The sequence below is a fragment of the Mustela nivalis genome, assembly GCF_964662115.1.
Source record: "Mustela nivalis genome assembly, chromosome: 19".
Classification (NCBI taxonomy): domain Eukaryota; kingdom Metazoa; phylum Chordata; class Mammalia; order Carnivora; family Mustelidae; genus Mustela; species Mustela nivalis.
In genome coordinates, this window is record NC_139038.1 from 8,174,747 (window position 1) to 8,186,885 (window position 12,139).

General features: G+C 57.3%; 1 protein-coding gene and 1 pseudogene across 2 annotated transcripts; both read right to left on the reverse strand.

Moving 5' to 3' along the window:
- Positions 1 to 5,442: 5,442 nt before the first annotated feature.
- On the reverse strand, positions 5,443 to 9,299 carry MOGAT3 (monoacylglycerol O-acyltransferase 3). The gene is made up of 7 exons (XM_082712919.1): positions 8,987 to 9,299; positions 8,654 to 8,761; positions 8,495 to 8,565; positions 8,027 to 8,231; positions 7,522 to 7,696; positions 5,789 to 5,991; positions 5,443 to 5,694 (listed from the first exon to the last, which is right to left on the reverse strand). The coding sequence occupies exons 1-7, from the start codon at positions 9,057 to 9,059 to the stop codon at positions 5,540 to 5,542; spliced, it is 990 nt and encodes a 329-aa protein (XP_082569045.1). The 5' UTR covers positions 9,060 to 9,299; the 3' UTR covers positions 5,443 to 5,539.
- Positions 9,300 to 9,676: 377 nt separating this feature from the next.
- On the reverse strand, positions 9,677 to 11,753 carry LOC309854241 (2-acylglycerol O-acyltransferase 2-A-like; annotated as a pseudogene). The gene is made up of 4 exons: positions 11,747 to 11,753; positions 10,831 to 10,939; positions 10,093 to 10,252; positions 9,677 to 10,043 (listed from the first exon to the last, which is right to left on the reverse strand). The product of its transcript is annotated as a 2-acylglycerol O-acyltransferase 2-A-like (transcript).
- Between the last annotated feature and the right edge of the window lie 386 nt (positions 11,754 to 12,139).

A 12,139-nucleotide genomic window follows, 5' to 3' on the forward strand; every position in this document is an offset into this window, starting at 1 on the left:
AATAAAATCTTTTAAAAATTAAAAAAGGGTACCTGTCAAGAGCTGAATGTGCACCACCCCCCCCCAACTCAAAAAGACATATTGATGTCCTTACCCTTAGTGCCTGCAAAAGAGACCTTATTGGAAGATGGGTTCTTTGCAGACGTAATCACATTAAGATGAGGTCATACGGAATAAGAGTGGGCCCTAATTGAATCTAGAAGTGGGCATCTAGAAGGAGAGGGAGATTTGTGAGACAATCCATTTGGTTGTTTTAAATCACCAAGTGTGGGGCCCCTTGTTAGGGAAACTAGTGGTGCTCCCTTCCTTCCCACGATGGGTGCAACCCCCCCCCCAACTTCTGGCTCTGTGAAGGGAACCCCCATGCACTCCTGCCCCCAGCCGGTCTTCCTGGGCACAATCTACAAATGATGCAGCTGGTTCCCTCTGCACAGGTCTCTTGGACATGCTTCCTTCGCTCGTGCCTGGTGCATGGCCATCACAGAACGCAGTCAAAATGCAAAAACACCCAGGACGCACTTCCTGCCCTTAACAGCCGCATTTAATAATAGGAGATAAAAGATCATGGATGAGTCATATGTTCGGGTAACAGAAGACCAGTCTGCCTAATGCGATGGTATACGTGATGGGATCCTATGGTGTGAGGCTTGGGATGTGGCTGTGGCTAGGAAAAGATTTTCCGTAAAGATGTAGGCGAGATAAGAGTGCCAGTAACTAAGGTCTGCTGAGCGCCCTGCTGGGTCCCATTTCTGTGCATACCTCATTTCGAGCTCATCAGGAACCCTGTGGTATAGATAGGAGGCTTAGAGGTGGTGCGCGAGCCTGCCAAGGTCCGCTCATAGTGAGGGTTGAGCCCCGGGAGCTGAACTGGGACTCATTGGTAGGGGTTCCATCCGCTCTCCGCTCAGGAAGGAGAGCCAAGTCAGAGACAGGCTGGGAAGATGGGCTGGGCTGTTTGGAGGCTTCCTCGAATGTGGTGCTGAGGATTTCACACCTTCGAACAAGGACCCCGTGACAGTGAGGATCCACTAGGGAGACTTACACGCCGAAAGCAGTGCGTTACAAAGAGCATCTGGACAGCGGGAGAAGGGGTTGGATGGGAGAAGAGGAGCAAGGCGTCTCTGATCGCAGAGGAGCCGTCCCAGAGGCTGTTCGTGGAGGGATGGGGGTGGGGAGCGAGAGGAGAAGCTGAAAACCGTTCAGCAGGAAAACTGAAGAGGCCAGGGGTCTTGAGTGGGGTTCTGGAAGGTGTGGGGAGAAGCAGGAGGTGAGGACCATTCTGGCATGTCCAGCATCGGCCCCAGGAACCCTGGGGATGGCAGGCGGCTCAGGACCTAGGGCTCCCCGGGTACACAGAGCCCCTACAGAGCTTGCCCTTTCCACAAGCAGGTGGGGAGGACCACAGGGGCTGGAGCTCAGGTGGAAGAACCAGCAGTCGGGCTGGAGGAGAGCTCATCTATGGGAGGTGACTGCCAGATCCCCAAAGCATACTGGGGTTGGCCTTGGTGACAGGGGAATGGAGACAGGACTAGCCGTGGGGCTCGGGTCAGACCCTAGCAAGATTCTCCCTGTCTGGGTCTGGAACTTCCAGACCAGCCGTGGTTATGCCCGGACCTCCCCTGGGCTGCTGGGTAGACTCTGCTACACCGTGAAGGCTTCTCCCTGCCGCGGCCCTCCTCAGTGCCACCTCCCCCTTCTTTCTCCGCAAAGGCTTCCAGATGTTTCCTCCCAGCTCCACTGTGGCTGAGGAGGCACCCACCCAAACGAGAGAAAGCCAAGGGTGAAGAAAAAAGGCTGGGTCACCAGTGGGTGGACTGTTTGCCTCAACCACAGCACAGAGACATCGGTGCGGCTGTCCCGTGAACTTGGACGGCATCATCTCACGTCCGTCGCAGAGAAACCCTGTGTATGTTCGGTTGATGAGAATCTGAGCCATACCCTTGTGATTTGTGCGCTTGTCTGTGTTGTATTTCAATTAGGAGTTTTAAAACCTCACAACTTGGAAGTAGGTAGTCCTGTGTTACCAGGGGAAGCTGAGGCTTGTGTGCTTTGACCAAGGTCATGACCAGTGACTGTGAGAGCTGGACCCCTGTGGTTCAGGGATGGCCCTTGGACCACGTTGGGTCCTCAAATTCAAGTTCAGACTCAAGCGTTCCCTTGAACTACCTGCCTTCCAACTCTGTGCTATTTCTGTTTCCAGTCAGTGACTATTGTCACCCTGCCAGCAGTGTGGCATCTTTCTCTGTGAGGACCCAGGACGTGCAGGCCAGAACAGGAAGGGACAGGCCTTGTGCTCTGAAGCTCAAGCATAATCTCTCTAGAATCTTGATTCCTGTCAGGGCCTCCGGCTTTGATCATGGTCTGGGCCTGAGTGGCCTCAGCTGAACTAAGCCCGTTGGCCAAGGTGACAGTTGCGCTGGGGAGATTTAGGTCCAGGTTAGAGCCCATGTGACAGCAGCCTCTGGGAAGCAGGGGACTGATGTCGCACAAGGCCCTTTGATTGTCTCACCTGGAGTCTCAGTCCAGCCAGGGACACTTGTCATTGTCCAGGCGTGTCATTTTCTTTTCTCTCCTTTTTTCCCTTGAAGATTTTTATTTGTTTATTTGACAGAGAGTGACACAGTGAGAGAGGGAACACAAGCAGGGGCGTGGGTGAGGGAGAAGCAGGCTTCCTGCTGAGCGGGGAGCCTGATGTGGGGCTCGATCCCAGGACCCTGAGACTATGACCTGAGCCGAAGGCAGAGGCCCAACCCGCTGAGCCACCCAGGCGACGCCCCTGCCCTGCAAGTCTTGCCACATCTCTCGGCACTGAGGACACATTCTGTTTGCTCAACCCCATCCCTAACACACAACTATGGGTACGGGAGCCGAGTCTCTCTCCCAGAGACAGAAGCCTGATCTTGACCTTCCTGTACCTTTCTGGTTTGTGTCTAACCCACCCAGATGTTTCCACATGAAGGATAATGTTCCCTCTCAGCTGTCTGTCTCTCCACCAAGATGAGACATGACTACTTCCCTGAGAAGCTTGCCCAATTAGATTTATGAGTCCTGGGAAGACTTTGTTTCTCCTGACCATATGTCTGCCTCTAGGGCCAACCCAGTCCTAACTGCTTGCTGGCTTCTGTTTCTCTCCAGCCTCAGGCTAACCCCTCCCCTCTCCTGACTTACTGGTCTTGGATTTCAGATAGGAGTAATGAGTGATGGGGAGTAAGTCCCTGCCTTCCTCTCCTCCAGTCCCCCAAATTCCCATTCCTCACCAACCACCCAGCCCAAACTCCCCTCCCCAGAGACAGGCATCTACCACTCACAGAGGAGAAGGGCAGGGGGCTTTTTGGAGGAAGGCCCACAGCGATCCAATCGCCATACCCCCCGCCGTTGGTGGCCAGTTCTCACTAGAAGATGGTGCCTTTGTCCCTCAGGGGAAGAATCCAGAGAAAAACACGTGATGCGATCCTTAAACCCCACGCAACAAGCAAGACCACATTTTCTAAGCCAGTGATCGAGAAGTGACCCTTGAGTCCCCAATATCCATGACAAGGATCAGAACTTGGACACCAAGGAGAGAGGTGTCAAGGAAGGACTTCAGAGCTCTGTAAGCCCTACCCCCGCCCCACCCCCGGAGGACCAGGCTTCCCTCCACAAGATCAGTGACAAAGGTTGCAAAACTCAGAGTGCCGCCTACCCCAGCGTTCTCGGAGTATGTCCACCAGAGGAGTCCAACAGCCAGACGGTGGCTGACCGCATGTTCCCATCCAGGAAGGACAAGTGGCTGCATTGAACCTGTATTCTGATGGTCTCCAGGCTAAGCGTGTTCCAGCCTCCAACTGTTTAGTTTCCATCCCTCTCTCAACCTCTCAGCCTAGAAGAGCAGTGGGATTCCTAAGGAGAAATCCTGTGTCAAGTGCATGAGCAGAAAACCAAGGACAGACGAAGAGGCAGAGAAAGCTAAAAGGGAATACTCCAGAAAATCTAGGAGAGCCCCCCTGAGGACAAGGAATCAGCTTGGAAGGTCTGGAGGCCCAGAGAACATGAAGCTATCTTAGGACAGTGTTGGCTAAAATGTCGGGGATCGGGGCGCCTGGGTGGCTCAGTGGGTTAAGCCGCTGCCTTCGGCTCAGGTCGTGATCTCAGGGTCCTGGGATCGAGTCCCGTATCGGGCTCTCTGCTCAGCAGGGAGCCTGCTTCCCTCTCTCTCTCTCTGCCTGCCTCTCCATCTACTTGTGATTTCTCTCTGTCAAATAAATAAATAAAATCTTTTTTTAAAAAAATGTCGGGGATCCTCCTTCCCCTCCTCTGCCCCTACCCTCCATCCCAAGGGGTCAGTAACAGTGTCTAGCAAGGGAGGGGGACCCTAGGGAGGGGGAGAGGAGGAGGAAAAAGGGCAACCCCACCCCATTTCCACCGTCCCTAGCTGCCCCTGCTGTTTAGGAAGGCAGCCTGGAGATGGAGGAGTCCCGCCCTCGGACGGAGATCCAAGGGTTGATTACTTCTCAAGCTATAGGTCTGTGTACCAACTAAAGGTGAATGAAGAACTTACCCCCCTCCCCTCCCAGAATGACCCAGATAAGCCACAAGGCCACTCAGATTTTCCTCCAGGAACAAGAAAAAAATTCTTCCACTGAATGAATGTATTTTATAGGACAGTGGGAGACTAGTGTAGGTGCATTCCGATTACATTCCAGCAAGTTCTTCTGAAGTCTGGGATACAGACGCAGAGCCAGGCAGCAAAGGGGGCAGATGTAGTCAGGGAACACTGTGACCACGCGAGGACCCTTAGACGGGGCGGTCTTACCACCCCCCCCCCCCGGGACTGACGACGTGTCTGTGATAAGGGTGATGGTAGTTTGCCAATCTCCGTTCTGAGCCCTTATATTTTAATTCTTCGATCATCACAAGAGTCCTGCGCTTTCTGAGCGGATGGGCTCATGTGGACGTGACGCTGGGCAAGGAGCTGATGTGATGCTGGTCAAACAGTTTCCTGTTTCATTCACTGCCCACCCACAGGGAAACATAACGGACAGACAGGGGTGTAGTACGGACCAGCATCCTCAGTTCTCCCATCAGAGATCACGGCGTTCCCCATACGGCCAGGAACCCTTCACGAAACTCAGCTTTCGCTCGGGCTGGCTGTTCCACCCTCCGTCCTGTCTTCTCCAGCTCACCCCCCCCGCAAAGCCGACTCCTCCCTAGAGCCGCCCTCCGCAACTCAGTCCTGAGGCCCTTCAGCTCTCGGGGAAGCAGAGGCCTTCATTCCCAGAGGGAGAAAGGGCTCCGCAAAGGAAACAGGTGGTGCAGCCGGATTAAGGCTTGTTGGGAGGAGAATTCAGGGTTCCGATCCCCACAGTCCTGGAGGATGAAGGCGGTTCATTCCCGGACCTGCTCAACCCCCCAGAGCTGGAGGGCGAGCTCTGTAGGCATCCGATTCTACAACATCATGGTGGGAGAGAAGGAGCTTTTATTGGAGCAGTACAGAGAGGCAGTAGGTATAGCTCTCAGTGCCCTGGGGGGAGGGGCTCAGGGCTGGGGGGAGCAGCAAGTGCTAGATGAAGGTGAGGTGAGTAGAAGCGGGGACCCCGCAGCTTTCCTTGTGGTCCTCAAAGAGTTGCTCCAGAGCCTCCATAAAAAGCATGTGATAATGGTCCACTTCCTCCTCGGTGGGGTCCAGGCGCTGGGGCACTGGGATGGGGCGGCCCACTGCAGGGAGAGGGGAGACAGAGGTCGGGGGTGGGGGAGGTCCTGCTGCCCGCGCAGCAGACAGCAGTTTTCTTGCCCGGAGAGGGGTACTCACCCACAGTGGTGATGGGCCTGGCGAAGGGGAGCAGGCCCCAGGAGTTGGCTGAGAAGAGCCCCTGACCCCAGAAGATGCAAGGAGAAAAGCCCATGATCCTCTTAAAGGTGATCTGACACAGATACTGCCACGAATTTGTGGCAAAGGCCTTAAATTTGAAGATGTCATTCTCCCCAAAGGAGTACACAGGTACCAGGGAGGCCCTGGGAAGGGACAAAGAGAGAGAGAGAGAGAGGAGGGTGGTCAGGCCCGCGGCTTTTGGAGGGAATCACAAGTCCCTCTCCACACCTCTGGATTCCAGTGGCCAAGGCCATTTCAAGCAGATGACCAAGATCTGCAGAGAAGGGACTCATGGTTCTTGAGAAATGAGTGTGTACTGGGCCTTCCTATGTTGACCCTTGAACAACATGGGGTAAGGGGCACTGACCCCCACCCCCAAAATCCCCATACAACTTAATACTCCCCCCAAACTTAACCCCTATAGCATGTCCAATAACATAAATAGTCAATTAAGACATAATTTGTGTATGTACTATATACTGTATTCTTATACTAAAGTAAGCTGGGGGGCCTCTGGGTGGCTCAGTCAGTGAGGCGTCTGCACTGGGCTCAGGTCATGATCCTAGGGTCCTGAGATCGAATCCCAGGTCCAGCTCTGCACTCAGCAGGGAGTCTGCTTACGATTCTCTCTCCCTCTGCCCCTCCCCCAGCTCATACTCTTACCCACCCCCACCCCCCCGCCTTCAAATAAATACAATCTTAAAAAAAATCATCAGGGAGTGCCGGGGCGGGGGGGCTCAGTTGGCTGAGCGGCTAACCCTCGGTTTTGGCTTAGGTCATGATCTCGGGGTCTTGGAACTGAAACCCAAGTTGGATTCTGCAGTCAGGGTGGTATCTGTTTGAGGGTCTCTGCCCCTCCCTCTGCTCCCCTCCCTCATGCCTCTCTCTCTCTCTCAAATAAATGCATCAAATCTCTAAAAAATGAAAATCATCAGGAAGAGAAAATACATTTACAGTACTGTACAGTATTGTAAAAAAAAAAATCCATGTATAAGGGACTGGTGCTGTTCAAACCCATGTTGTTTAAGGGTCAACTGTATACATTTTGTCCTTGAGCCTTTGCAACTACAGCAACTCCTACAACTCCTAGCACAGTAGTGTTAGTCCTATCCCACGGGCAGAGATACATGTCCAGGGTCTTGCCTTGGAGGCAGTGTCAGAAAGGGCTTTGAACTCGGGATTTTGGAGCACAAGGTCCTACTACTTGTGCTATGATCCTGCCTCTCTCTCTCTCTCTTTTAGATTTTATTTATTTATTTGAGAGAGAGAGAATGAGAGCCAGCGCGCCCAGGAGGCGGAGGGTCAGAGGGAGAAGCAGACCCCCCTCCCCCCTCCATCAAGCAGGGAGCCCAATGCGGGACCACGATCTGAGCCAAAGGCAGTCACGCAACCAACCAAGCCCCCCACACTCCCCCTGCTCCTGACTCCTTCGGACGGCCCCCTGCCACTGTCTCTGCTGCCAGAAGCCTGGCAGAAGTGGGCATGGTGCTTGGCACAGAGAAAGTGCCCAAGTGTTGATGCGTACCAGAGGGCACAGAATGGGCTCTGGGGACACAGAGGCCCAACTACAGGGACCAGGATGGGTGGGGACAAAAGAGTGTGGACCCCCAGACACAATGTCAAGTTCTGACCTCCAGCAGCAGCCCCGGGCTGGGCGCCTGTACCCCACTCACCCGTGCCTCAGTGCCAGGCGCACAAAGCCTTTGCGATTGCGGAGAATGAGGCAGTGCTTCCCCGGGACGGCATACAGGGACTCCTGGGCGCCCCCAACCATAATGATGACAGCCTGCCCACGCTGGGGCTGTGACAGGATAAAGTCCAGGCTCTGCCGGCTCACAGGACGCAGTCCTGCACAGGAGAGGAGGTGGGGAGCCGTCACCACCCCCTCCCAGGCTGCCTGGCCCTCAGCTGCCCTTTAGTGAGCCTCACACCCCATTCCCTCCAAACCTGCCATCCCCGTGCCCATGTCAGTGTGACCTAGAGTGCCTTTCCTTGCAAGGATGAGGGTCATTTGCTCTGGAGCTCTTCACTGATGCCCGCTGTGAAGCAGGCCAATGTTCAGGCTGGGTCCCTGCACTGGGTGCCTGGGAGGCAGTGGGGGGGGTGGGGGCGGGGGTGGGGGTGGGAGTGGGGGTTGGGAGGGAATGGCTGCCTCCTCCTGCTCAGCTCCAGGCTCACCATAGGACATGAGGTATTCACGATAGACGGGAAGGTGGAAGAGGACGCCCAGCCCTGTCATTGAGGTCTGAATCCCGGGGAACTTCTTGGAGAAGCCGGTGACGTCGGTGGAGAAATTGCAGAAGGCTCCCACGCACATGATCCCGTGTGGGTGGACACTCAGCACATAGTTGCGGTCGGGGGGCAACTCTGCGGTTTTCACCAGCTTCAGGGCGGGGGTGGTAGTGAGGGGATGCAGGGAAACAGGTATGGAGGAGGGACACCGGCTGAAAAGAGCTGCCCTCCGCCCTGCCCGACTTCAGAGTCCAAGGTCCTCGAATGCGGTGGGCAGCACAGAGAGCCTACTGTGCAACGCCACTCTGCACCGCCCACCCCGTCTGAGGTTAGGGAGCCCAGGGTGCACAGGCAGGGGTGAGTAAGTGTGGGGGATTGGGAGAGGGACGAGGAAGAGAGTGGATGACCCGGTACCTTGACAGGATAATAATCCCTGACATGTCTCCACATGGCCGAGTTCCTTATCCACTCAAAGCGCCTTCCACCTTGGGGCAGAGAGATGCGTGGCAGGAACCCCTGGACGGCCCCCTGCCACTGTCTTTGCTTCCTGGGCACAGGTCCTGCAGCGCTTACCTTGCTTGGGTGTGTCCCAGTCCAGGCAGAGCCACACCAGGTACAGAACAGAGACCCACCAGAAGGACGTGAAGAGGAGGAAGAAAATGAGAAGAGAGAAGAAAGGGCCTGGGGGAAAGATGAGAAAGATGAGTGCTTTAGCTTTTGAAGAATCATTCCATGCCACCTGCTCTCTCCTACCCCTCACAGATGGCAGGTGTGCCTCCAGCCATGGCCCTGACCTCTGGCCGCCTCCTTCTTCCTTTGTCCTCCAGTGCACAAGCGAGTGGAGCCCCAGGCTTTCTCCCTGATGCCCCTCCTCCCCTTGGGGACCCCAGAGCACCAGCCTCTCACCCATGAAGAGGAAAGTGAGCACGTATTGGTAGGCGCCCACTACTTCTAGCCACTGTTTCTGCTCGGACTTCATGGTGGGGCCACGGCTGGTCTGTGCAGATGCCTGTCGCAGTCGCTGCCTCTGCCAACGGGGGCTCTAGGACCCCCGAGCACAAACGAGGAAGGTTTGGGCGCTGCAGGAAGTCTTTCTTGCCGGAGGGACCAAACCCTCGGGGCCTCCCGGTGCTGCGGGTCTGTTGCGTGTGTGTGAAGAGGGAGATCCCTGGATCCGGAGCGCAAGAAGCCTCCAGAATGATCTTTGAACTGACAGTGTTAGTCGGTTTGGGCTGGCCCCTGGCCCCTGGGCGGAGCTGGGAGGTTGCAGGGAATGCATAGGCGGTTCCCGGACTGATGTGGGGAGGAGGAGGAGGCTCCGAAGAAGTCGGAAAGCCCATCCACCGGGTCCCAGCCGCTGGCCTGGGCAAGAAGCCCGGCTGAGACTGTGGGATCTCCAGGGCGACCGGGCAGGCCCCCGCTGCCGGGTGGTCAAGATCACCCGGAGGCATGGCCGCGTACAAACACGCACACACCGCAGTTCTGTTCCCACGTTTAATTTCCCTGCCCGCACGCAGCCGAGGCGAGCACCGCTGGGGTCGAGGGTCGGGCCGCGCGCCTAGGTGAGGAGGGGGTGCGGGTGGGCCGCGATGCCGGAGCGCGCCTCGTGCGCTTCGAGCCCCTGCGGGAGCCGCTCCACGTCGAGCTCGTGCAGCGTCCACCTGCGCCCCGCTGGGCCGCGCGCTTCGCTGCACCGGGATCCGCCCCCCACCCCCGGCGGGCAGAACGGGACGCCGGAGGGGCGGTGGTTGGGATCCCCAGCCGGCGCCCTTCCTGCCCAGCCGTTCAGGCCCTGGGCGGTTGCCAAAGAGGGCGAGGCCGGCGTGGCCAAGGCGTAGCCAGCAGCCAGGGACCTTCACCGCCCGGCGCCTCCTGCGCGCTCCGCAGCCACGATCCCGGAGGGTTCGGGAACTGCTGGAAGCACTCGTCGTCCCCGAAAGAGAGGACAGGCACCAGGCCTGCCCTCGAGGGTAGCCCGCGAGCGTCCCGCCGGGCCACTGCGGCATCCTCACCCGTGTTCCAGGGCCAATTCGACAAAGCCCTTTCAGATTCCGGATCTGCAAATCGGCTCGCTGGGTTTTGCCTCCAGCGCTTCCAGGGCACCTCCCACAGCGAGGACCGTCACCTGGCCGCCCCCAAGCTGGGACAACAGATAGGCTGCGCCGGCCTTGTCTTAGGACTCCAAACCTGGGGAAAGGGACAAGGGCCCGGATGCCTGGGTCTTTGAGAAAAGAGGGAGGAGGGCACCGTGCAGGTAGAGAGGGGACCAGAGAGGGGGGGGGGTGACACAGCAGGGACTGGGGGAATCTCCCCTCTTCTCATCACTGCAGGGGAAGAGGGGGAGGCGGAACCGACGAGGCAGCATGAGGAGGTGTGGCGGGAGGCGGGGTCGGGGGTGGGGGGGCAGGCTGGAGAAGCCGGTGGCCTCCCTGCGGATGTTGCTGAACGCCCTGGTAAAGGACCCGGGCCCCCTGGGAGTGGAAGCCAAAGAGAAAGTTGCGAGAGGGATCAGTTCTGGGGTTTTAACCAGCTGGGGCCCCCACTCTGGCCAGATTAGACTCTGGGGGCAGAGGTGGTAACCAGAGAAGAGCCTATTCCAAAGCCTTCCCCCCACCACCACCACCCCACGACCCCCGGTCTCCTCTCCTCCCCCCACAGCACACCATTCTTGGATGGCCTCACTGACACAGGGAAGTAATCTCAGAAATGTCTCCAAATGGCCCAGCTATGGCCCCAGGGAGAGGGGTGGCCTCCTGCCCATGGTTTGTCCCTGTCTCTAGAGCCAGACCAGGTAGAGGACAGCTAGGATCCAGGCTTGGCTTAGAAGAGCAAGGGGCGACAGGGCCAGGCACACCTGGGCTGGAGGATGAAGTGGGGGTTACTCAGGGCCCAGGCATTTCGTTCCCAGTTACCCGCCTCTGCCCCCGCATCCCTGTTCCATGGTTTCAGGCCCTCCCGCCCAGGCTAATTCCTTCCCATTCCTTCATTGGGCTCCGGAGAGCCCTGTCCTGCTTCCCTCCTGGTAAGAGGGAAGCAGAGTGCAAGGTGCTAAGCCTCACTGAGCCCCAAGAAGGAGAAGACCTGTTGAAGGACAGCAACCAGTCAAGGAGCCCAGAGGAGGTGGCTGGAGGGGGCCGGCATACTGTGGAGGGACATCCCATAGGGGCCACTATGAGTTCTTTTGGGGGGGGGGGGTTCTTAAGTACACTCCTTGTGGTCCAGCACACTGGCCCTGACCCTTGGCCCTGGTTCAGCTCCTGTGTCCACCCCTGCTTGCTGGCCTGAACTTTGCACCCTCGTGAGCCCTGGCAAGAAAGGGTTAACCACTACTGAGCTCACAGAGTTGTGACCAATGGGACCAAACAGAAATGCCCAGGGGTGTGGCCAGGAACCTGAGAGCCAGGGTATGTGGACAGGACCTTGGGCCTCTGCGGGGGGTCGGGGGGTGGGGGGGGGCCTTTGAGGAGCTTGCTGGCAGAGGTCTGGGAAAGTGGGGTATCATCTAGGTGGTGTGTGCCATGAATGGCAGGGCTCCTCACATGACTGAGAGCATCTAGACACCCCTTTAGTTGCCACAGTCCAGCCCCTAAGGACTCTGTGGGAGACATTCCAGAAAGAAGGGCTTTTTGGAAAGGGCCAGTGATGGGCCAGCCCAAAAGAGCACACTCTCCATGTGGGCGGGGACCAGTCCTCACATGGCCAGGGTCCTCCCCAACACTGGCCAGGGCTGTGGAACTGGCACCGTCTCGGTTCCCTCTCCAGGTGGGGAAATGTCACTTGTGGGTCATAGGACACACGTTGAGCAAGCCATTGTTCAAACTGGCACACCCTTTCTGCCCTGTCCCCTGCTTGTGCCCCCCCCCCCCCACTCCCCGCCTGGAGGTATTTTCTCCTGTCCCTGCTCAACCCACTTCCATCCACAGGGAGACCGGGTGAGACACACTAAAAAGTCTGGCCAGAGAGATGATCAGTCCGCTCGGCAGGGGGACTGGCCCTACCTGTCAGGAAGGCCGGTTTCACCGGGGAGGTTTTCCTGGGAGTCCAGGCAATAGGAAGGAA